A 26,203-nucleotide genomic window follows, 5' to 3' on the forward strand; every position below is an offset into this window, starting at 1 on the left:
CGATGTGACATGGACGTTCAGGAAGGACTTGCGCGTCTTGACTCGAGGCCTCACCTGATTTCAAGAAACTCAGTTGGGGCGTGGAAATTCTTCTTAGATCACTTCCGGATAGATTAACCGATCATTCGGCTTTTTAGGGTTCTTGACAACCCTGGAAGGTCAAGGGGGTCGGTTAGCGCCGGTCATAGGCCGAGGTGGCCCGTACCGCGTAATCTTTTTTTTTCGAAAATGATTTTCACCTCAAGGGCAAAATCGTCTATTTGCAACTTAGCGACACCCCTAGGGTTAGAATGAGAGAAACACTATGGTATCAAGGTAGGGATGGGCTACCTGTCTAGGCGTCAGTTCGTTTGCGTAGCCCGCTTTATTTGACCGATGAGTTTTTGTTATTCTAGCATAGTCTCAGGAAGTTAGTCTGGGTGGATTGGCTCAAAATACAAATACCGGACTAATTGTGTACTTGGTTAAGACAAAAACGGGCAATAGCGGGGTAGGCACTGGGTTCTAGGATTTACGAGCGGAATCCATATACAGTAATAACTTGTAATAATCGTAGTGTCACAATATAAAACAATCATAAAAGCAATCCACAAACACAAGACTTGACTATAGACGCCACGTATGTCAGGTCCTCGGAAAATAATGCCAAATGCGAAATACCTTTCCGAGGCAATCCTTGATCAATTCACATCCTGTACCCACTTTGTCTGTTTTAGGGTAGGATTTGCATGCCAAGATATCTCGGTTAATAATCGGTTAATTCACGTAAATTCGGCAATAACAAAACCTCATTGTTTGTTTATTTGTGCCAGTTTGTCACATGATTGCACTTGTTTGTTATGCGGATCAAGCCCGATCCTTTAGGATACGATCCATATGGGGTCCAACGCCCCAATCGTAGATCATGGGGTCTAATCCCCTAATACTGAGCACGCATCTTAATTTCAATTCTAGTCTTTTCAAACCACACGGTGAGCACGAGTGGAATAATAACCGAATGCGAACCGATCAAGATTCAGTTGTTATAATTTGTATTTCATTTATTTGAGAGAATAATGTAAGGATTTATGTTGTACATTTATTCATGTAAGAATCCCGGTCGGAGAGTGGACGGTCGCAGTGTTTCTTCGAATTTACGGTGTCAAAACACGTAAGACAAGTGGAACTCAATTAAGCGGTAATTAAATTAAAATGGCAAACCTAGACGAGCTAGAGTACCGATAGGGCGTGCGAGATATAGGCTCGTATGTAACAGAACCCTCGAATTCGGAACCTTTTTTTTCGTAGACCATATGCCTTAGCAATTAGGTGTATTCCGTACCCCTAGACCTGGATGACTTGCCGGCTCTCGACTTTCGGGTCGTAAAATGACAAGTGACGACTCCTTCTCACGTGCGTCCATCGCGCGTCTCCGGGAAGGTGGACACTCCCAAGTCGCGTTGCATAGGCGTGCGCATGCGTGCCCCGACGAGACGAAATTTAGGTGCGCACAATATATATATATATAGATAGAGGAGGGATTTAGCCTTCAGCAATGTAAATAATATATTAATGATTAAATGATTAATATAACCAATCATTATATCTAATGATTAAATTAATATTAATTATTTAATTATCAGTTTTAAATCATCGAACTTCTTTTAAGTTTTATTGATTTTGATTCTTTTCGCGGGTCGCAATTTCCAAGCCCGCTGTTTAACATTATTATTTAATTTATGATATAAGCAACTGATTGATAATTAAATGCCAACCCCTAGCTATTACATATAATAACAACTAAAATAGACATATTTATTATAGGAGTCTTGTACTTTCAGCAAATTTTCACTATAAAAAATATCAATAGAATAATGCGAAAAACAGTATGAAGACTGGTCAAAATATCCTCTTTCATCTCTGCTGCCAAAACAGAAAACACTAACTCCAACAACCTTCACTGGTAAGTCTGTCTTCGGGCAAGTGCGTCTAGCACCACCGCCATCGAGATTGGACAACTAGGGCAGTCCTCTCTCTCCCGGAAGTTTTTCGTGCTCGGTGGTTCCCTCCCTCTTTACGTTTCTCTTCCTTCCTTCCTCAGACACGGTGACGGTGTTTTAGGGGTTTTTTCGGTGTTTGCATTCACGGTGGCTGGTTCATCTCGTCAGCAACCGTCAGATGTGGTCGTACATCTCGGCAGTGGACTCGCCGGTCGTCCATAGACTCAATTCCTGAGTTGTTCATGCCCTTCCGCGCATTCTCTTCCTCGAAGGCACTCCCAGCACGCTCCTTAACATCAGCAGGCTCCTCGTCGATCTAAGGCAGAGGCGATGTTTGATGGTGTCCCGGGCATTGGTGTGTGTGGTGGTGACCTCCCGCTCCTCGCCAGTGGTTGCACCCTCTCTCCCTTCGATTAGATCTAGGGCGGAGAGTGCAGTTGACAGCCCGAATTACCTTTGATCTGTTTGATCCGATCCAAGCATGAACCGACCCGACTCGATTCTACAAAATTTTGGCCCAACCCGATCATCCATTGCTTATTGACATCACCCTCCCCAACGCCACAGCTTGTCTGATTAACCCTTCCCTCCCCTCCGATGGTGGCTTCTCATCTACGGCTTCTCTGCCCCTGTGATAATATCCTCGTCCATCTTGACAAGCGATCGCACTGCTAGTCCATTAGTCCTACTTCCCGACTACAAAATCGACTTTACGGCTTGCCCCTTTATGTTGGTCTTTGCAAGTCTTAGCTCTACTGTCGTAATCATTGGTTTGAACCGATCAAGGGGCCTTGGGCTTCCTTAGTTTGATCACTTAGGGATTGGGCTATTGTAATCTTTGGGCTAAACTGATTCAGAGGCCTTAGGCTTCGTTGGTTTGATTACTTAGGGATTCGATAGACTGATTATGTCTGTTGGTTGCGATTGTTAGTAAGATCTTGCACTTGGATACTGGCCCGAGACATCCTACCTACTCCACTCTAATATGGAGTGAAATTTCATCGTGGATTTAGGATGTTCTTCTTCCCCATTACTATCGGGGTCCACAATGAAAGTTTCGTTAGTAGGTTTTGATCAGTGCTCACGATTTCAAGATAACAAACTACAATTGCATTCTATCATGTCTGATGTTTTCATGATTATCCTTTGTAGCTTGCCCCGACGGAGAAACCGTTTGTTTCGCTCTTGTAATCTCTGATCGAACATTTTATCTTGTATATGTTTTTGATGTGTATTAATAAAGGATCCACTTAACTGCTTGAGCAAAAAAAAAAAAAAGGTATGAAGACTAGGAGTTTTCACTACAGAATTTTTACTAATGGAAAAGTGTCATAATTCTACACTGAATGTAATTCATCTGTCAATGAAGCCTTTATTTTGTGAGTGTAAAACATAACATCGATATTGTTGGGGAAGCGTGTTGATTTGAGAAATTTAGACAGAGAAGACAGGAGGGAAAACATCGGAATATATGTCAAAACCTTTAAATTGAGGAAAACATCTATAGACAAAGTGTGAAGATTCCAATAGATCAATAAAACAAGATATTACAATTTCGAGATCACACTCGCATTTCCCAACCCTTAATACAAAACGCAATCCAAGATGAGCCTTACAACCATCTCAATTCTCATGACAAGTCATGTATTCTCTCGGATTTACTCTTTTAGAGTCTCTAGGTTCCATAGAGTGAGAACGTGATACATATTGAGAGGATTATGAGACTCATCTCGAGTTGGATCTCGTAACGAGGGTTGTGAAACATGAATGTGATCGTGAAATTGTAATCTCCAATTTAATCGTTTTAGTGTAATCTTCATACTTTGTTTGTGAATATTTCTCTCAGTTTAGAGGATTTTACCACATATATCTTGGTATTCTTTCTTCTCTCTTGTTGGTCTAAATTCCTCGATATCGATACCCTTTCTCAAACTAATATTTCATATATATATATATATATATATTTTCAGTATGAATCCTGGAATTAGAAAGCCTAATGAGCTGCGATTAATTTTGGGTCAACTCACTAAGGGTAAAACTTTTTCAATATAAATTTACACCAATTTTATATGCCATAAATATATGTATATCACATTAATTGCAGAACCAAAAGGAGGGAAAAAAGAAAAAAAGCACCACAACTATTTTGTATTTATTCCGAAAAACAGTCAAAGAAAATGAAATGAGAAATGGCATTAAAAGAGAGCCACCAACCACTCCTCTAAGAGCATTTCCCATTTCCTACTGATGTTTCTGTGGATACTGAATATGTATCCCAACTTCGTACTTGTAAATGCACTTAGGACCCTGTAGGACAATTGGTACAGCCCCGCTCTCCGCCTGCAAGACGAACAATTCCCGGGTCCCCTGGGCGCTGACATGTGCGGATGAAGGTACAGGTGTAACATGAACTCATTAGCTGAAGGCACAGGCTCCTTCTTCGCCAGCGTCTTGGATTCTTTGGGTGGCTTTATTGATGATCCGGATGCTACGGGAGGTGGTTCCTTGGCCTTCTCCTCATCCTTGTGGCCAGCCCACTTCTCGAGGAAGATGTAAACCAATGCCAAGAAAATCAGAGCAGCGGCAACTGATCCGACGATGACCCACGTCGAGACTTTGTTGGACAGTGAAGACGGGTCAGAAGGCAGCCAGGGGATCCCCCATGTTGGCGGGGAGTAATAACAAGGGAACTGGGGGTTCGTCTGAGGACACGGATCCATGATAAAGATTTCGAAGTGAGAATGAGGTGTCTTCAGTTTTGGGTACTAGTAGCAAATCATCTCCATCAATATTGAGACCGTCAGTTCAGTGTCTTAAACAGATCCATCGTCTACTTTATTTTATGTGATAGACCGGAGAGGTTAAATTAGTTGGGTCAACTCGTCAACTTAATTAAAGTTTGAGCTTATTTCATGTCATGTGGGTTTCTGCTTCGCGGTAACTACGACCCAAGGGAACCTACCACTTGCTTTAATTCTCTTTTTAATTTGTTTCTATTTATTTAATAATCTACTTATTTGTTAGGTAGAGCCGTAGGTGATATGGCTACCGACTATATATATGTATATAAATGAATTAATATATATGGAAATTCATATATACTATTAATGTTATAGAGATTAAAACATGAACAAAGATGAATTTTTATTTCATTAAACCTATGGGCCTCCTGGTAACTGACAAAAAGACACGGACAAAGTTCCATAAAAACATTGAATACTGGAATTTTTTTTTTTTTTATGAAAGGATCAGTCTGGTGGATCAAATCATATAATTTTTTTGTTCACTCTAATCCTTACAATCGGGTTAAGAGGTAGTCCAACTTTAGGCCGTGGGCTCCTTCGGCCCAACAGTCCAATATAAACTATAGGACAAAGCTAGTGTGTATCTGCCATTGGTACGAGATCTCCTCGTATCATTTGTCATGACGGTTGGAATTACTCTTGACCATCATATCGTTGCCATAACTGTTGGAATTACTCTAACTGTGATATCAGGGCTAACCCACATAAGCTAGCTAGTGTCCATTCGATAAGCCAATATCTATACGAGCCACTAGTTGTGTAAGATCGGACATTTTCTCCCCCAATTACACAATTTTAGGATATGCCTGTCCAGGGGTTGAAGTCAAGTTCGAGTGAAAAATAGCCGATCAAGTTTGAGAATATTAGAAAAACGGAACAGTTTAAAAATTATCGTCTTGGAAGATAAATTCATCGCAAACGTCAACCAACTGCATGTTCAACAACCTACGCTCGTTTGGTCATATTCCTAGGATATATACATATACATATATATATATATATAACGGAACTTGAAATACCACAAAGAGTTAATATTATAAAAGAATCATGCTTATGTGGAAGCATATGCATGGATCATGACCAAAGTTGGGCAACCACCTTCATCCATTGATTATATATCATATATTTGATCGAGCATGTATAAGTTTCTTGCTTCATGAAGCATAAAATACACGAACTTCCATGGCACTTGATGCCAAAAAATTTGCTTCATCTTCCTCACCTACAATCCCATTAATACCCACCAAATCTCCTACACTCGCGGCAAGTTCGCCAAAAAACTCCCATCAGAAATGAGCAGATCCGAGTCCCTAGTTGGGGCGAGGTACATGATTCGCACCCATGAATGGCCGGATCCCGATTCTCAACTTGGAAACATGTCAGTGCACGGTGAGGCCCAGAGGCACAGGGGAAGGGTGTGTATGGACCCGTCCTGGGTCGTGGACGGTATTTCATGCAGGCAGATGTACCTGAGGAGCTATCCTTTCTCTAGGGAGGAGGAGGAGGAGACATTCCAAGACAAGATCAGGAAGTGCTTGGGGAGTCTGAGGAAGAGAGTGGCTCATAGGAAGCTGGAGGTGTTGAGGAGGGCTAGGGACGTCTCCGACATTGTCCTGTTTTCAATCTGCAGCCGTTTGCTTTCTTGCACAGCCAAAGTCAATATGGCGAGTCAGTAGTTCATGCTAGAATAAGCTATTTCTCGGTCTTATATATGGTCTGTTGGTCATTTCCATTCTTTCGCTACTTAAGATCCACTGTAGTTGATACTTGTGTTTCTCTTGATCGTACATTCTTGTTGATACGATAATTTGATTGACCAAGGTCTAATAACAACCAAAATCAACCGAGACCAGTTCATTTAGATGGAGAAACATCAACGGGCAAGTATAACTTTCGATGAATGCACACAAAGTAAAGAGGACATCAGTACATACTGCATGTAAGTTCAACAGTCTAGATTTTGAAGAACGAAAGCCAAAGGAACAGGCTTCCCCAGCGTTGGTCTTCAGTTCTCCCTCTATAAAAATCCGAATACCATGATCTTGGAATCTATGGAAAGCTGAAAGCACGACCTATGTTATAGAAACAAACGGAAAGTCAAAAATGAGGAAATAAGTTTGAAAGGCAGGTCGAATTCTGGTGTTCATCATGATTCTCATAAACTTTGAATCGCCATATCTTTCAAGCTGTTAAACAGAATCAAGCTCCATAGAATCCTAAGGCTTTCTAATGATCAGGGGAGTCTAATTACATGAGAAATTCGACCAGAAATCATCTCGACAACAGTCAGCCGTTAACGACCCCGAATGAGCTTTCTTTCTCTACCAATCCACCCATGCCAACAAAACCGATAAAAATCGCTGAGAACTCAAACAAAGACGAATGAATACAGTGCTCCTTGGGTCGAGAAACCCTGCATGACGAGTTGAGCATGCGCCGTTGGTCACAGTGTCACATCTACGGCCTCCTCTCTCTCTCTCTCACACACACACTCATCTCTGTTGCAGAGTCGGCAGAAGGAATGAGATGAGCTGCTTCCAAATTTCTGACCATCTCTTTTTCTTGCCTTATTTCTCCTCAGAAGCGTTTGAAAGGCAAGCTACAATTGCCCTAACAATCATTCTGATCTTCTCCATTAGCCCCTTAAAAGCTTTTCATTTCAATTCGTTTCCTTTCTAGTTTGGTCCTCCCACAATCCTTAATAGACCCTAGCACTAGTCTGGGGTATTGCAATCCCTAGAAGAACCGAAGGATATTTGAGGACTTTGAAAATCCGTTCTCTTCTACGCTTGGGGCCTCTGTTTCTGCTTGGTTTCAACGACCTTTTGCTATTTATGGAGTTTCTCATTCTTTATCCGATTTGTATGCGTACTTAATTAGGGCCCTTTCTTTTTTATTCTTCAGTCTTTCTGTCTTTAGCTCATTTGTGGTATACATATGCATGTACTTTCTTCACTCATACTTGAATTCTTATTATTCATATAAGAAAAAAGATCACATCCCTAGAAGTTCTAAATTCTAATATATATATATATATATAATACACAGAAGACATAGTACAATATAATAACTTCCCTAGAAGTTCTGATAGAATATACATATACAGGAGTCTTCTTCTACTGTCAGTAAGTAATTATCATGACCGGCGACACTTTTTACTATAAAAATTTTCAATTGAGAAATGTCATAAATAGTACGAAGACCCTTCCCCCACGGATCATGTCCAGCCGAATCCGGCACGATCAGACTGTCCAACCTGCCTAAAAAAACCGGGAGTGGAGTTCCAGGTCATCCTTGCCTTTGCAATCTACTACACGACTTCGAACAACCCCTCCCCCACGGATGGGAAATTCAACGTCTTCTGAGGGACCACCACCTCTCCCGTTCCGACATCTCCTCGATGAAGCAAAAGCATCCCAATGTTAAGTTTGCAGTCAGCTGGGAGGGGACAGTGTTGCTGGCGGCTATGCATACTTTGCGCCAAAATTGACCAAGTCCTGGGTTACAAATGCAGTCATCGATCACGAGGATGGTCAGAGAGTTCGACTCGGATGGGATAGACATCGACTATGAGCACTTCAAGGCTAGCCCCAAGGTCTTTGCACAATGCATTGGACAATTCAGAACCCTACTCCTGAAGAAGGACAAGGTAATTTCGTTCGCCTTGATCGCTCCCTATGATAGCGGTCCGGCTCAAGACCTGTACCAAGCCCTCTGGAAGAAGTACGGGCACCTGATAGATTACGTGAACTTCCAATTCTATGATTCCAATTCTATGAATACCATCGGATTGGGTTCTCGCAGTTCGGGGGGTATTTCAACCAACAGGCCCATAACTACAACGGGGGAATATTCTTGCGAGTTTTCAGAGTGGGGGAAGAAGTCACGGGCTCCACCCTTCTATGAGGCCCGCAAGGAGCTCAAGGGCCAGGGAAAGCTCGGGGGGATCTTCGTGTGGTGTGCGGAAGAATCGGTCAAGAGTCGGTTTCAGTACGAAAAGAAATCTCGGGAACTAGCTTCCTAATTAAACACTACAGCGTTTCTTAATTTTCGGGAGAATTACTTTTCCTTTATATTGAGTCTTACAAGTTTTATTTTGGTATTTCCAGTCCTAAACGTTTGCTCCATTAGATATTTATGATCCAAATAGTGACTAATCGTTAACTGGTGCTAATGTGAATTTAAACGGCGTTAAATCTTTTCCACCCATATTTAAAATATTTACGTGGAAATTAAAAAAATTACAACGATGGTCCTAAAAGTTTTTCATTTTTTGAAATTGAGTCTTATAAGTTCATTTTGGAAAAACACAGTCTTAAATTGTTTCAAAAAGTGACAGTTCTGGTTCATTTCATAACTGGCCATTAACAGACGATGATGTGGACTTAACGACGTGAAAAGGTTACGGCTAGCCGTTAATATGATACACATGGACCAACCATCGCACGCTATTTCAAAAAATTCTTCAAGATTAAAAAACATAGAAATTAGAAACGAAAATTTAAAATTTGAATGAGATTAACCAAGATTAAATAAAAAAAATTCAAAAAATTTAATTTGAAATAATTAAAAATTTTAAAAAATTCAAAATATTTTAAAAAATAATAAAAATAGAAGAAAAATTCAGAAAATTACATAAATTAATTAAATTTACAAAAAAGGGCATGGTCATTGAAAGCTCTGGCCAGAGGAGCTCCCTTTCTGATCCTTCCCTCCTCCCTCACCTCTCTCTTTCGAAAGATCAGGGGTTGGGCTCCCCTGCCTCTTTGTGAGGCCACCAAGGGCTTAATAGCCTCCGACGACCTCATCGGGAAGGAGGACTAGCCTGAATAGCTCCCCCGATCTAGCCCTTCCCATTTCTGTTTTCCTTTTACGAACTATTTGTAATTTTTTTGAACTTTTATTTTCATTTTCTTAAATTTTCTGAATTTTCTTATTTTTAAAAATTTTCAAAATTTTTTCTATAAATTTAATTAATTATATTTAATTTTTAAATATTTTTTCAATATAATGCATTTTTTCTTCTATTTTTTTAAAACTTTTAAAATGTTTAACTTTTTAATTTTTTTAAATATTCAAAAAATTAATTTCTTTTATTTTTTACAAAAAAATTAGATTTTTATCTTATTTTTATTTTATTTTGGTTAATTTTATTCAAATTTTAGTTTTTTTTTTACTTTTTATGTTTTCTTTTAAATCTTTAAGATGATTGGTCCGCATGTACCATATTAACAGATAGCCGTAACCATTTTCACTTTATTAAGTCCACATCATGGCTCGCTAATACCGATACGGAATGAACCAAAATTGTCACTTTTTGAAATGATTTAGGACTGTTTTTTTACAAAATTAAACTTATAGGACTCAAGTTTCAAGAAAAGAAAACTTTTAGGACTATTGTTGTTATTCTTTTAATTTCCACGTATGTATTATAAAGGGTTAATGACCCCAAAAAAATGAACTATGATTCATTCTTCAATTTTGGCACGAACTTTATTTTTGGTAAAAAAAAACACGAACTTTGATCTTCTTGTCATGTTAGGAATATGTGCCATTTTCCATCTATTTTGCTGGCTTGGCAGAAAATGGTATCTACATAGTAAATGGTGTCATGCCACTTCAACAAAAAAAATTAAAGGGAAAAAAAGAGAGAAAGGCATTTATTGAAGAAAAGGTGGGCCACCGCTCCTTAATTAGAGTCGTCGGTGACCCTAAAGGACATCGACGAGCCTAATCAAGGGAGTGATGGACGAAATCCAAGACCTATCGCTGGAATCGGGAGAATCGTCAAATTAGGGGTTCTCCTAATTTCGGCCAGTGAAGCTTTGATCCTAGCCACCACCCCTGGGGATTATCCTGATTTCGACGGATAGGGCCTTAATCCCAGCCACTACTCCCCGATTGATACGCTCTGAGGTCACGTATGACCTCAATTCAGTTTATCGTGGCTAGCTGGGGCTCTCACCCTTTCTTTGATCAAAGCATTTCTCTTCTTTTTTTTTCCTTTAAAATTTTTATTATTTTTGCTAACATGGGGTAACACCGATTGCCGTGTAGGCACTGTTGTCCGTCGCATCAGCAAAATGGATAGAAAATGACACATATGCCTAACTTGACAAAAAAAATTAAAGTTCGCATCTTTTTTTACTAAAAAATAAAGTTCGTACTAAAATTGAGAAAGTGGTCAAAGTTCATGCTTTTTTAGGTCATAAACCCTATTATAATACAGGTGAAAAAGATCTAACGTCGTTTACATCCACATTAACACCGGTTGATGGTTAATCATGATTTGGATCATAAGTGTCTAATCGAGCAAATGTTTAGGACTGGAAAAGACAAAAGTTAACTTATAGGACTCAATGTCAAAAAAAGGAAAACTTATAGGACCATTTTTGTAATTCTTGCCTTAATTTTCTTCTTCAGACATTTTGGGATTGCCAATATGAAGCATATGGGTGCCGAATAAGTTGTCCTGAACAATGTCAAGTTTATCAATCTGGTTATATAAATTAAATGCTCTTTCCTCGTGGATTTGTTCAGTATCCTGTAAATTATCACATATTAGTGGTTTACGCTTCCGGAAATACTTGTAAATGCATACATGTGGTAATAAAATAGATTCATACGATGTGCAAGATGGTCGTTCTGGGCGTCTGAATCGGCTGAAGTGAACCACAGGGCCAAATATAGGTAGATCCCCTTTTGCTGTTTGAGGCTTTGCTGACGTGGTGGCACCTGCATTAGTATCAGGGAAGAGCCCGTGATAATAAAATTATATCCCCCGCTGCTTGCATCGGAGTTGGTGAGGATGCGAATGAGGACAACGCCAGTAGGTCTCGTCTGCTGTTGGATCGGTTTATTTTTATTCAAACTCGTTTTCATCCACCAAACTGAAAATAATTGCTGGATCATAAATGGGAGCAGAGTTTAGTCGGAGTAATTAGCTTTCTGGACCTTTAGTGAATGGTAATCAGTCCGATCGATTAATCAGAACACCTAGGGAAGCATGTTCATGGATTAAACAGAAAAAAAAAGAAATATAGAGACGAAATTGTTTTTCTTATGATTAAAAAATGGAACAGATATGTGGTGAATCTATTAGTATTCCTCATCATAACTTCACAAATCAAGTACAAAAAAAAGTCCAAGAAATATCTGCAATTATAATTTATTCTCAAACTGGGATGATCAATATAACTGCTGAACTCGGATAATCACGAACCAGCAAATTCCAAGTTCGATAAACTGATTAATACTGAAAAGTAAGGTTCTTCTACAGCTATAGTTTTTATTTTTTCACTGGATAAGACCAGCTAATTTCTGCCTTATACTTGCACGAGGGACACAGATAAGTGAGTGTGCACAAACCCCCGTTATGCCCGCAGGACTGACAACTGGTTGGAAAAAATATCGGTGTGTTTGTAGGCTTGGCAGCCTTGGCGGCCTCTGCGGCTTTGGCAGCCTTGGCGGCCTCCGCAGCTTTGGCAGCCTTGGCGGCCTCCGCAGCTTTGGCAGCCTTGGCCGCCTCGGCGGCTTTGGCGGCCTCGGTGGCCTTGGCAGCAGCTTTCTTCTTGATCTTTTTCTCCCTCCTCCTGATGTACAGAAACAGGAATGCGCCTGCAATGACGACGACTACAACTATTGCAGCGATAACCCATTTCGGAACTGATGATGAGGACGAGGACGGGGATGATTGGTATGGATTGGCCCAGGTCGGAGGAGGGAAATAGTATGGGAATTGCGGATTCATGTCATTCGCATTTCCAGTGCTCGCCATTAGGAATGTATTGGGCTGAATCACAAACAAAAACAAGATAACTTAGCCATAAGTAATTAGCTCCCTTCATCTTTGCCTACCAGACAGTCACAGCCATCAGCAAAACGATTGATGCCAAACTCAGAAAACACCAAACTCTCCCCCTCTCACTCTTTTTCCAGTAGTACTGTGAATCTGGAGCACCTACTTTGTTTTCCTAGAAAACACGCAGAAACTCTGTTGCAAACAAGATGCCAAATGGAGATAAGATAGCAAATAAGTAAAATTTAGCGAACACCGGATTTACGTGGACAACCCTGGACGGATGAATTACAGTAACACATATTTTTCTTTGTTCTCGATATATCTAAAGACTCAAAAAAAAAAAGTTGCAGAAAGTAGCACTTACAGAGGAACTAATCAGCAGTCATGAACATGCATGCCTTCAGTGAGCAATCCTCACCAATGTTTATATAACCTGATGGAGCTTTCTTTTGGTCAACTCGTCAACAATATTAAAATGGAAAATTAATTTTAAAGGAAGTTTCCTTAATTTGAGGTCTTAACTAAGAAAACTCATGTCCTGTCGGCCGGGCAGGATAATGATTGAAGATGACTGGACAAACATGAGTACAGCTGCATGCTGAAACTTTGTATATGAAGGTGCATGGGAGCAATCTTTTTTAGATATATTCGGTTGATTCCGGTTGGAAGATTTAGCCAAAGAAGTTGTTCCAATGAACTTTCAATATGGTATTTCCGGTTGGATGGTTCGATTCTTTCTAGTACTTAACCTCCAAGGTCGATCAGGCCTCATCAAATGGGAATAAACTATTTGTTTATGATGGTTGGGTGGTCCAGTTCTTAATTCACTCGACCAACGTCATCTTTATTTAATTACATGTTTGTTGAAAGAATATTCGTTGCTCTTTGATCTTTTGTTATTAAAAAATAAGCTGAAATATAATATCTCAAATTCAGGCTAAGAGGCGTGATATCGCTTCTTGAAGAGAGTCGATGCCTCCCATAATGTGCAAGGGAGCTGTGCAATACTATCCCCAGGATTCAACTTAGCTCGGACTTGAATCCGTTCCCTAACGGTCTTGCACTAACCGATAGGAACCAAGTATACCGTACCCGTGTGTATGGATGCTCACACTTCTTTTTTCTTTCTCTTCAAAAAGTTATAAATTCTTTTCTTCATAATGCCATTTACGAATGCTTCTATTTATATATATAGAGGAGGGATTTAGCCTTCAGCAATGTGAATAATATACTAATGATTAAATCATAAATTTAACCAATCAGTATATCTATCTAATGATTAAATTAATATTAACTATTAATTATTACTTTTAAATTATCCAACGTCTTTTAAGTTTGATTGATTTTGAGTCTTTTCGCGGGTCGCAATTTCCAAGCCCGCTATTTAACATTATTATTTAATTTATGATATAAGCAACTGATTGATAATTCAGTGCCAACCTCTAGCTACTACATATAATAACATTTAACATCCCTGGAAGTTCTAATAGATGTATTTATTATTGGAGTCTTCTACTGTCAGTAAGTAATTAAAATGACGGACAACGTGCACTTTTCACTATGAAAATTTTCAATAGAAAAATGTGATAAACAGTACGAAGACGGGTCACAATATCCTCTTTCCTCTTTACTGCCAGCACAGAAAATAACTCCAGCAATCTTCACCGGCGCGTCTGCCTTCATGCGGGCGCGTTCGACACCATTGCCACCGAGATCGGACAACTGGAGCAATCCTCTCTCTCTTGATAATTTTCGTTCTCGGTGGTTTTCTCCCTCTTTACCTCTCTCCGCCCTCCTTCCTCAAATACAATGATGGTGTTTTAGGGATTTTTGGGTGTTGTGATCTTCACGCCTCAGTTGCATTCACGGTGTCTGGCTCCTTTCTCCGACAACCTTGAGATGTGGTTGCAGATCTAGTGGACTCACCAGCCATCCAAAGACTCCATTCCTGAGCTGTCCGTGGCCTTCATGCTATCTACTCTTCGAAGGGGCTCCCGACGGGCTCCTTAACATCGGCCTGCTCCTCTACAGTGCGCTCCTCTGCGACAAGCTCCTCATTTATCTAAGGCAGAGGCAGTGTTTGATGGTGAATCGGTGATCGTAGCAGGCCTCCTTCCTCTCATCTCTGTTTTCGGCGTCGGTGTGTGTGTGGTGGCGACCTCCCGCTCCCTACTGGTGTTGCACCTTCTCCCCCTCCGATTAGATCTACGGCGGAGAGTGGAGTCAGCAACCTACATTACCTCTGATCGGTTTGATCTGATCCAGCCTTGGAGCTGACCAACCTGACTCCATAAAATTTTGGCCCGACCCGATCATCCACCACTTAGTGACATCACCCTCCCCAATGCCACAGCTTGTTTGATTGACCCTTCCCTCCCCTTCGATAGCGACTTCCCATCTATGGCTTATCCGCCTCTGTGATAGTATCCTCGCCCACCTCGACAAGCACTCGCACTGCCAGTCTGTTAGTCCTACTTCTCGACTTCAAAACCGACTTTGTAGGTTGCCACTTTATGTTGGCCTTTGCAAGGTTCAGCTCCCCCGTTGATTGATGGTTTGAACCGATGGGGGCTTGGGCTTCCTTGACTTGATCGCTTAGGGATTGGGCTGTTGTAATCACTGGTCTAAACCGATCAAGGGGCCTTAGGCTTCCTTGGTTTGATTACTTGGGGATTTGATAGAGTGATTACGTCTATTGGTTGCAATTATTTGTGGGAATTACGCTCGGATACCGGCTCGAGACACCTTGACTACCCCACTTCATTGTGGAGTGGAATTTCATCGTGGATTTAGGATATTCTCCTTCCTGATTACTATCTGGGTCCATGATGAAATTTTCGTTAGCAAGTTTTGATCGATGCTCACGGTTTCAAGATAGCAAATGCAATTGTATTCGATCTTATCTGATGTTTTTCAGATTTTCCTTTGTAGTTTGTCTCAATGGATAAACCGTTTGTTCCGCTCTTGTAATCTCCAATTGGGCATTTTACCCAGTACCTATTTTTGTTGTGAATTAATAAAGAATCTACTTAACTACTTGAGAAAAAAAAAAGTACAAAGACCGGGAGTTTTCACTACGAAATTTTATACTGATAGAAAAGTGTCATAATTCTACAATAAACGTAATTCATCCGTCAATGAAGCCTTTTATTTTGTGAGAGTAAAATGTAACATCGATATTGCTGGGGAAGTGTGCTGATTTGAGGAATTTAGATAGAGAAGACAGAAGAGAAAACATCGGAATATACATTAAGCCCTCTAAATTGAGGAAAACGTCTATGGGCAAAGTATGAAGATTCCACTAGATCGATAAAGCATGATATTACAACTTCGAGAACACACTTGTATTTTCCAACCTCTATCACAAAACTCAATCCAAATTGAGCCTCGCAATCATCTCAATTCTTATGAGAAGTCATGTATTCTCTCGAGTTTACTCTTTTGGAGTCTCTAGGTTTCATAAAGTGAGAGCGTGATGCAAATTGAGAGGATTATGAGATTCATCTCAAGTTGGGTCTTGTAACAAGGGTTAGGAAACATGAATGTGATCTGAAAATTGTAATCTCCAGTTTAATTGTTCTAGTGGAATCTCCCTATTTTATCCGTAAATATTTCCCTCAGTTTATGGGATTTTACCACATATATCTTGATATTCTTTCTTCTCTCTTGTTGGTCTAAATTCCTCGATATCGATACGCTTTCTCAAACAAATATTTCATATACATATAGGTATATATATATATATATATTTCAGTGTGAATCATGGTATCAGGAAGTATAATGAGCTGTGCTTAATCTAATCAAGTCGGGTCAGCCCACTAAGAAGTAAAACTCTCATAATATGAATTTACACCAATTTTATATGCCATACATATATATATATATATATATATATATCATATCATATTAATTGCAGTACCAAAAGGAGGGAAAAAAGAAAAAAGTACCACAACTATTTTATATTTATTCCGAAAAACAGTAAAAAAAAATTGAAATGAGAAATGGAATTAAAAGAGAACCAGCAACCATCCCTCTAAGAGCATTTCCCATTTCCTACTAATGTTTCTGTGGATACTGAATATGTATCCCAACATCGTACTTGTAAACGCACTTCGGACACTTGTAGGACAATTGGTACAGCCCCGCTCTCCGCCCGCAAGACGCACAATTCCCGGGTCCCCCCGGCGCTGCCATGTGCGGATGAAGGTACGGGTGTAACATCAACTCATTAGCTGAAGCCACAGGCTCCTTCTTCGCCGGCGGTGGAGGAGCAGTGGATTTCTTGGGCTCTTCGGATGGTTTTGTTGATGATCCGGATGCTACGGGAGGAGGTTCCTTGGCCTTCTCATCCTTGTGGCCAGCCCGCTTCTTGAGGAAAATGTAAACCAGTGCCAAGAAAATCAGAGCGGCGGCAACTGATCCGACGATGACCCAAGTTGGGACATTGTTGGACGGTGAAGATGGGTCAGCCGGCTGCTGGGGGATCCACCATATCGGCGGGGAGTAATAACAAGGGAACTGGAGGTTCGTCTGAGGACACGGATCCATGGTAAAGATTTCGAAGTGAGACTGAGGTGGCTTCCGTTTTGGGTACTAGTTGCAAATCAAGGAATCAATATTGAGACCGTCAGTTCAGTGTCTTAAACGGATCCATCGTTCATTTTATTTTACGTAATAGATCGGGGCGGCTAAATTAGTTGGGTCAACTCGTCAACTTAATTAAAGTTTGAGCTTATTTTATGTCATGTTGGTTTATGCTTGGCTGTAACTAAGACCCCAAGGGAACCTACCACTTGCTTTTATTCTCGTTTTAATTTGTTTTTATTTATTTTATATTCTACTTATTCGTTAGGTAGAACCGTAGAGGATAGAGCCACCTAGCATATATATGTATATAAATGAATTAATATATATGCAAATTCATAAATACTATGAATGTTATAGAGAGATTAAAACACGAACAAAAATGAACTTTTATTTTATTATACTAGACTCAGGGCTTTCTGGTAACCAACAAAAAGAGACGGACAAAATTTTGTAAAAGCATTGAATATTGGAACTTTTTTATTTTTTATTAAAGGACCAATCTGGTGGATCAAATCATATAAATTTTTTGTTCACCCTAATCCTTTTAATAAGCTCGATGAATGGATGCATCTATTTCAGAATTTTGGGCCTCGGGCTCTCTGTACTTCATCTTCAAATTTCGGGTTGAGAGATAGTCCAACTTCAGGCCGTGGGCTCCTTCGGCCCAACAGTCCAATGTAAACTATAGGACAAAGCTAGTATGTATCTGCCATTGGTTCCGGATCTCCTTGTATCATTTGTCATGACGGTTGGAATTACTCTTGACCATCATATCGTTGCCATGACTGTGGGAATTACTCTAACTGTGATATCAAGGCTAACCCACATAATTTATCAAAAAAAAGGCTAACCCACATAAGCTAGCTAGTGTCCATTCGATAAGCAAATATCTATACGAGCCACCAGTTGTGTAAGATAGGACATTTTCTCCCCCAATTACACAATTTTAGGATATGCCCTGATTCCAGGAATTAGAGCATCGAAGTCAAGCCATGGACTTAAGATCATCTGACATTCGGGTTATATCACCAGCAATCATACCTTCAGTGCCTGTCCAGAGGTTGAAGTCAAGTTTGAGTGAAAAATAGCCGATGCTATGATATTTCATTCTGATCAAGTTTGAGAATATTAGAAAAACGGAACAGATTAAAGATTATCTTCTTGGAACATAAATTCATCGCATACGTCAACCAACTGCATGTTCAACAACCTATCCTCCTTTTGGTCATATTCCTAGGATATATATATATATATATATAAACAGAACTTGAAATACGACAAAGAGTTAAAATAATAAAAGAATTATGCTTATGTGGAAGCATATGCATGGATCATGACCAAAGTTGGGCAACCACCATCACCCACTGATTATATATCATATATTTGATCGAGCATGCATAAATTTCTTGCTTCATGAAGCATAAAATACACGAACTTCCATGGCACTTGATGCCAAAAAATTTGCTTCATCTTCCTCATCTACAATCCCATTAATACCCACCAAATCTCCTTCACTCGCCTCCTATATAAGCGCATCGAGAACCCGCATGTTTGCCAAGAACCTCGCATCAGAAATGAGCGGATCTGAGTCCCTAGTTGGGGCGAGGTACATGATTCGCACCTATGGATGGCCAGATCCCGATTCTCAGCTTGGAAACATGTCAGTGCACGGTGAGGCCTGGAGGCACAGGAGAAGGGTGTGTATGGATGCGTCCCGGGTCGTGGACGGTATTTTGTGCAGGCAGATGTACCTGAGGAGCTATACTTTCTCTAGGGAGGAGGAGACATTCCAAGACAAGATCAGGAAGGGCTTGGGGAGTCTGAGGAAGAGAGTGGCTCATAGGAAGCTGGAGGTGTTGAGGAGGGCTAGGGAGGTCTCTGACAATGTCCTGTTTTCAATCTGCAGCCGTTTGCTTTCTTGCACAGCTAAAGTCGATATGGCGAATCAGTAGTTCATGCTAGAATAAGCGATTTCTCGGTCTTACAGATGGTCTGTTGGTCATTTCCGTTCTTTCGCTACTTAAGATCCACTGTAGTTGATACTTGTGTTTCTCTTGATTATACATTCTGGTCGACATGATAATTTGATTGACCAAGGTCTAATAACAATCAAAATCAACCGAGACCAGTTCATTTAGATGGAGAAACATCAACGAGCAAGTATAACTTTCGATGAATGTACACAAAGTAAAGAGGATAACAGTACATACTGCATGTAAGTTCAACAGTTATGATTTTGAAGAACGAAAGCCGAAAGAACAGACTTCCCCAGCGTTGGTCAGTTCACCTTCCCTCTGATTTCACGAGCTGTGAGAACACTTGGCTGATCGAGACTTCACCCTCGCTTGAAGCATCAAACTGAGCAGCTGCAAGAATCCTGTCAACATGACTCAGACTGCTCAGTTCAGAAGATAGCTCGCTGATCATAATTGTATTACTGTGTTCCTTATCCCTTTGCATGCCTGCCTCCTGAAGCTGAAGGGCGTACTCAAGATTCCATAAGACGTCAGCCATGGAGGGCCTGTCGACCCCGAAGTCAGCCAAACATTTCTCAGCTGTTTCCCCGAACTTCCGAAGAGAAATTGCCTTAATCTTCCCTGCAAGGGCGGGGTCTATGATTTGCTCCAGTTGCCCCTTCTTCTGCCACATCATTGCCCATTCTGCCAAGTTCACCATGTCCCTAGGGAGGGACGGATCGATAACGGGCCTTGCACATAGAACCTCAAATAGGACTACCCCAAAGGAATAAACATCAGACTTCTCAGTTAGCTGCTGCCTCCGGAAATATTCCGGGTCTAAGTACCCAAAGCTCCCCTTTACAGCAGTGGTCACATGGGTCTGGTCTAAGTCCGGCCCTGCCTTGGAGAGCCCGAAATCAGCCATCTTTGCCATGAGGTTCTCGTCTAGCAAGATGTTTGCAGACTTCACGTCACGGTGGATCACGGCCTTTGCATGGCTAGTGTGGAGGTAGTGGAGCCCACGGGCCGCCCCAATGCAGATCTCAAGCCGCTCCTTCCAACCCAGGCTAGGAAGCTCATGGCCATATAGCCGGCTCTTCAGGGTCCCATTCTCCATGTACTCGTAAATCAAGATCATCTCGTTATTTTCATCACAATAACCAATCAAAGAGACCAGATGCCGGTGGCGGAACTGTGAGAGCATCTCGATCTCAGTCCGAAACTCTGCAAGGCCCTGCTGGGACCGGGAATTCCCTCTCTTAACAGCCACTCTTGTCCCATCGCTCAAGGATCCCTTGTAGACTTTCCCAAACCCGCCGATCCCAATGATCTCACTCTCGCCGAAATTTTTTGTTGCTTCCTGAATGGCTATAAATGGGAATCGGTACCCAAAATAGTGGGCGGGACTAGCAGTTGTCACCGTTCCATTAGAGTACTTGCTTCCCATAGAACGAGAGGGCGTCCCCCCTTCAGTCGATAAAGGAATCCACGACTTTGACAGTTCTGAATTTGCAGTTCTCCTTTGGCTCCTCCTCAGGCAAAGCAGATATCCGATCCCTACAAAAAGTACTAATGCAACAAACACTCCTCCACTGACACCAGCAATTAAGAAAACACTCTTTCCCGAGCTCGAACTTGAAGGAGCTCCATTGCCATCGGTCAGCTTCATGATTTCCAGCCCATTAAGAATCGCATTCTGGTTACTTGCAAACCGTTTAGATGGCCCAACTTTGACTAGGATCTTATTGCTCTCTGACACTGGGGTTACTATATCAAAGTAATAGGCCGCAGCCAAAGTGTTGGATGAGATTCTACTCAAATCGAGGTCAGGAGCAACAACTGATGAGTCGATATAGACACTGAAGTATAGAAGGTTAAGAGATTTGCTCACAATGTCACATAGATGGAACCGAACAAGGTGCCTGGCCCCCACATCGATGGTAAACTCCCACGTAACATTGATGTTGTTATTGAGACTGCCCTGTGTATTCATCTCTGCTACGGTGCCATACACTGATCTGGGTGCAATGTCTTGTGTTGCCATTCCAGGAACATACTTGACGGCTCCTATGTTTGAGAAGTTTTTCGCCAGGTTACTGTTAATCAGGAATGGGCTGTCGGGGACCCAAGTCCGGAATAGCGTGTCATTCCGGAATGAGACTAGGGGCCCGCCCATGTTCACCCTCCAGACTGTCTCCAGGGTCTGGCCTGTTAGGCCCCCAAACTTTCCAGGGGGAAGAGTTCCCGCTTCATCTACTATAATCTCGTCGGGCATGGATACCACTTCTAGTGCATTCAGGAAAGCAAACGACCCAGTAGAGGGCATGATTGTAATGACAAAGGTGCCCGAGGTCACGTTTACGGAAAATTCCCTCATAATGGCACTGCTGACACTGAAATCATTCAGAAGAACAGAGTCTTGAACCAACACCGCAAATTTCATCGTGCTCATATCGAAACCATCATAAGGGAATGGGTTGAGATAGAGCCGGATCCAGTGCCTCCCAGTCCGGGAGATAAAGAAGGTGTACTTTGTGGTGCCAGTGAAGATTCTGGCGGTTTGGTAGAGCTGAGAGTATTCGGATGAAGGGACAGAGTTCGAGGTTTCAGCCAGGACATTCTGTGGGGTAGAGAGGAAGTTCGAGGCTGATTGATCGGCTAGGAAAATCCGACCGCCGACTGTGGTATTGGTCTGTGATCCACAGTCTATGAGGTAACTGTCCGGAGGAGTATATCCGTGAGAAATCCAAACCAGACACGGCAGCAAAACTGCTAGAGCCGGAAGAAACTGCCAGGTTCTCCTGTTACTCATCCTGCAAGAACGCAGAGAGAGATGAGGAGTTTAAGAAACGGGTTCTTTCTGGAAAAATGAATCCTAACCTGGAAGATTAAGAACTCAACGAACCGACTGACAAGTTACCGGACATAAGCATCAATGACACAGAAAACAGTTACACGTACTGGAAAGAAGTACCCGAGTAAAATAACTAAAAAGTAACACATATGCTGATCAAGAACATCGACAAACTGAGGTGGGATGATGAGAAATGGCACCTTCAGATTCAACCGAGCAGAGCGGGAGAGAACCAGATGAACGAAATCGTGAAACGCTCGGAACTGAACCAAGGGAAGAGACGGTTGTTGTGTACACAAATGTTGCAAGAACAGGAGCTAGTTTAGTATGGAATTAGGTAAGTGTAGACAAGTCAATGGCTGCTGGAGAAAAAATGGGTGAAAGTGAAAGACGACCAAATTGAGATTAAGTGGATTGACTGACCTGGTCTTTGATAAAATCCAAGTCTCTGATGGGTTGATTGATTGGTTTCAATAGAATAATAATCATAGAGAACAGAGACGAAGAAATGGCAGTTCTTTGAAAGAAGAGACAACATTAAATCGATTGACAGAGTAATTTAACGGTTGATTTGATTTGGAAGAAGAGAAATAACTGCCATGTATAAAAATATATTTTTTGTCCTACAAAATCAGCTGATAATATAAAAAACTTTGACAGTACTATGTCTTAGAAATTTATTTTTTGAAGTAAGGACATCGTAAATTGGATTTAATTCTTGTATCTTACAAATCTGTCACATGCATTTTAATGCCACACGCGTATGTATAACCTGTCTGTGCAAATTTTTTTATAAATATAATATTCCTGGCAATCCTCCCTTTCCTATGAACATTAATTTTTGTTTAATTTCTCTCGTATATATATATATAAACTAATAAAAGAAAAGGAACTATTGGGGTTCTTTCTGATTACTATCATGAGAACGAAGAAAGCTGCATTAAGTTATGAACAAATCCTCGCCCAAAGACGAAAAAGCGTATGAACAAAAAATAAAAATTGAGGGACCATAATTTTGAAGACCAGTTCAAACATGCAATGCCCGTTTGTAAGCCGGCTACATATTAAAAAACTACGGAGAAAAGGAAAGGGGCGAGTACAGAAGCATACCTTCTCATTTAAGAATCAAAATGTTTAATTCTTATCATTAAGACTGTATGTGCCTATTTATTTAGAATTTAGATTTCTATTTCCTTATTGTAGGCATCCTTCGTAACCGATTAGTTAGTAGAGCTCCACTCTTGCAATTGGATCGTTGCAATTACATGTTGAATGTCCAATCGTCCAGGCGGTAATGATATATCCACATATGTGAATTCATTGGGATCGAGATGACGATGAGTTTAGACCTTTGGAGTCTTGATGTAGTTTGGCTCAAATTAAACATTCCGCAACGAAATCTGGATCCATATAGTTACGGCATGTGGAAGTTCCTATGAAGGTCGAACAAGCATATGCTTTGTGGACCCATGCATACTCTTTTACCAGTCAAAATATTATACATACATACAGATACACATATCAAAGCATGGAGAGAGAATATCATTTTTGTGGCACATATTATATAAGATATGTAGGCAAAGGACAAAAGAATCCATTGGTATGGGCCAATGGCCAACGAGTAAATACAACCGTTTATGCCCTAATCTAAATTAGCCTAATCCTAAGAGAGGTCATTTCCTCATCTTTCTCAGTTTCTTTTTCTATGATTTTATAAGTTATAGCATCAGCTAATAATAGACAGGTACTCGGAATTAGCTGGTGGCTGGAAGCTTTGAATATGTCAAGTGAGGCCGGCTTTCGTTACATAGAATGCAACTAGTATTGTACATTATGATCTCTGAAGGAAGCTATTGTATCAGCATCAATTGTTTGTTGTAGCTTTAGGTACATATATGTATGTATAATATACCTATATATAATATTGGTTGGTAAAATTGAGCTTTCACCAAAAGATTACATAAAACTTAAAAAGTCATGGTGCTCCGAGAAATTCCATGTTGCAAGCCATGTCCAAGTGGAGATGATTATATATGCCTTATATACTCCAAGCGTATCTTAATTATATATATATATGCTCTCTCTCTAAATAAATTAAAATAGGATAAACAAAAAAGAATTAATAGTAATTGCTTTGTTACTTCTAATAATTATGTTTTATTAACTGGGAAAAATCGAATTATCATAAGTTATTTTTGTTATAAAAAAAATTTGTACTAAGTCAATGTTAATAAGAACGGAAGTCCGTAAATTTTTTATCTAGTGATAAGCAAGCCTGGAAGAATTTAATAATGGCAGAGATTACTAAATGAAACAGTTTTCTCGGTGATAAGGTCTCCGAAGAAGTTCTTGTTTCAATAAAAATTGCATATCAGGAATTAAGCAATGTGATGAATAATCTATAGTGCTGGACTGATCATTGAGTTCACCTGCATAACACTTCTTAATTCAGGATTTGAGGCAGGATATGTAGTCTAGGCATAATATCCAGTCTGGACTGATATAATCGGGCTAAGTTTGGAGAGAGACGAGACCGTCATTCCTGGGCCCAAATGGGCCTTTCCTGGGCTTTCTGATGGGCAATTTGTGGGCCTACACCTACTGCCAATCTGAATTATCGGATTTTCCATTTTTTTCTAATTAATTAAAAGCTAGTTTATTGTCGCAATCTCATAAATGAAGGGTATTGTCAGGTCTTGCTAATGGTCCGTATTGAACTATAATGTTCATAGTTGGAAGTACTTCCAAACTATCTTACCATCACATTAATTAAGTTCTCATATATCGTAAGCTGCTCGGAAGTAGAACCTGGCATCTTCTCCGAAATCCACCACCGAAGCGCATGTGGGACTAGCCGGTGACCGAACACGTAATATATATGTGATATCTACTCGACCATAATGTCACGGTTGGGCGCGTTTATTTCGTGCATGACCATCAATTATTATTATTTGTCATGGTTGGGCGCGTTTATTTCATCCTTCGACACTGCCAACGCACAAGAGGCCAATGTCAATCCACTTTTTCACGGGATCCCCATTGACTCTTTAAGTGTGTGGTGTACTTTGTCTGAGGGAGAGATTGTGTGTTTAATGAAGCAATTGGTAGCTGGCTAGCAACTCCTACCTGATTATGCATGACCATCAATTATTATTATTTGTCACATGATCGAGTTGCAGGGTTTCGTGAGCTCCACCGTAATAATATATCAAAAGTTTACAAAAAATTATACATATTACATATATAATTGACAATCAACTGATGGTTTCTCTAAAGAAAAAAGAAAGTTTCGATGAACACAAAAATTGGAAAAGAAGTAATGCACTCATACTCAGTACTGTCCCATAGATTACATACGCAAGACCTGTTCAAAGCCGCGTGCATTATATCATATGTCAAGATACGTAAATGGTCAATTTAATTGTAATAGACTGGGACGACCTTCAAATGCTATACCAACATGCATGCATAGCTTGACTCTGGTCCTCGTCTTGTCTCAACTCTGTGCGTGGCCCCGAAATGGACAGGGACATAGCATGATCGTTTCAAGAGGCAAGCGTGTTAGATGGGCGAAATTATTAATGAAGTCAAGAAGACCTCTAAATGAATGGCCTATATATTGTGTTTATCTATTTGATTGTGGACCCGCGCTACACGCGGTCCTATTACCTAATTTTTATATTTTTTTTTGAGTTAATTACACCAATAATTCAAAAAGTTTCATGAATATTTCAGGTTGATCCAAAATATTTTTTTGGTAACTTGTTAATATAAAAAGTTTCAAAACCGTTTCAATATAGTGTATTCCATCAATTTTTCCTGACGCCGTTAACATTTTACTGACGTGACACGTCCTATGTGTCACTTTTATTACGTTGAACCAATCATAGTGCACCACGTTATTTAATAAGACATAAAATTTGAAAAAGTCCAATAAAAACAAAGATAAAAAAACAAAAAAATAGTAAAAATTTAGAAAAATAAAAAATAAAAATATTATTTTAAATTTTTAAAAACTTTTAAAAATAATTTTAAACTTTTAATTTTAATTTTAAATTTTAATTCTAAATTTAAAATTTAAAATTATTTTTATTATTTTTATTATTTTAAATTTTAAATTTTAAATTATTTTTAAAAAAAATTAAATTTTTTAAAAAAAAACTTTTAAAAATAATTTTTATTATTTTTTAGTTTTTATTTATTTTATGTATTTTTATTGG

The 26,203-nt window shown here is 40.0% G+C and overlaps 4 protein-coding genes across 4 annotated transcripts; 2 read left to right on the forward strand and 2 right to left on the reverse strand.

The window, feature by feature from the left end:
• Window positions 1-6,075: 6,075 nt before the first annotated feature.
• On the forward strand, window positions 6,076-6,459 carry LOC116200621. Its single transcript, XM_031531452.1, has one exon. The coding sequence runs from the start codon at window positions 6,076-6,078 to the stop codon at window positions 6,457-6,459; it is 384 nt and encodes a 127-aa protein (XP_031387312.1).
• A 1,832-nt stretch (window positions 6,460-8,291) lies between these two features.
• LOC116200622 (chitinase 2-like) lies at window positions 8,292-8,807 on the forward strand. Its single transcript, XM_031531453.1, has one exon. It carries the CDS (start codon window positions 8,292-8,294, stop codon window positions 8,805-8,807), a length of 516 nt encoding a protein of 171 aa, XP_031387313.1.
• A 3,061-nt stretch (window positions 8,808-11,868) lies between these two features.
• On the reverse strand, window positions 11,869-13,035 carry LOC116199108 (protein single-minded-like). The gene is made up of 2 exons (XM_031529401.1): window positions 12,949-13,035; window positions 11,869-12,575 (listed from the first exon to the last, which is right to left on the reverse strand). The coding sequence occupies exon 2, from the start codon at window positions 12,558-12,560 to the stop codon at window positions 12,072-12,074; it is 489 nt and encodes a 162-aa protein (XP_031385261.1). The 5' UTR covers window positions 12,561-12,575; window positions 12,949-13,035; the 3' UTR covers window positions 11,869-12,071.
• Window positions 13,036-19,274: 6,239 nt separating this feature from the next.
• On the reverse strand, window positions 19,275-22,343 carry LOC116202072 (receptor-like protein kinase HERK 1). The gene is made up of 2 exons (XM_031533584.1): window positions 22,184-22,343; window positions 19,275-21,942 (listed from the first exon to the last, which is right to left on the reverse strand). Exon 2 carries the CDS (start codon window positions 21,939-21,941, stop codon window positions 19,455-19,457), a length of 2,487 nt encoding a protein of 828 aa, XP_031389444.1. The 5' UTR covers window position 21,942; window positions 22,184-22,343; the 3' UTR covers window positions 19,275-19,454.
• Between the last annotated feature and the right edge of the window lie 3,860 nt (window positions 22,344-26,203).

The sequence above is a fragment of the Punica granatum genome, chromosome 3 (genome assembly GCF_007655135.1).
Source record: "Punica granatum isolate Tunisia-2019 chromosome 3, ASM765513v2, whole genome shotgun sequence".
NCBI lineage: Eukaryota > Viridiplantae > Streptophyta > Magnoliopsida > Myrtales > Lythraceae > Punica > Punica granatum.

Bases quoted from the DNA above. Each gene is read 5' to 3' on its own strand.
- LOC116200621 (XM_031531452.1), top strand. From the start codon at position 6,076: ATGAGCAGATCCGAGTCCCTAGTTGGGGCGAGGTACATGATTCGCACC.
- LOC116200622 (XM_031531453.1), top strand. From the start codon at position 8,292: ATGCAGTCATCGATCACGAGGATGGTCAGAGAGTTCGACTCGGATGGG.
- LOC116199108 (XM_031529401.1), bottom strand. From the start codon at position 12,560: ATGGCGAGCACTGGAAATGCGAATGACATGAATCCGCAATTCCCATAC.
- LOC116202072 (XM_031533584.1), bottom strand. From the start codon at position 21,941: ATGAGTAACAGGAGAACCTGGCAGTTTCTTCCGGCTCTAGCAGTTTTG.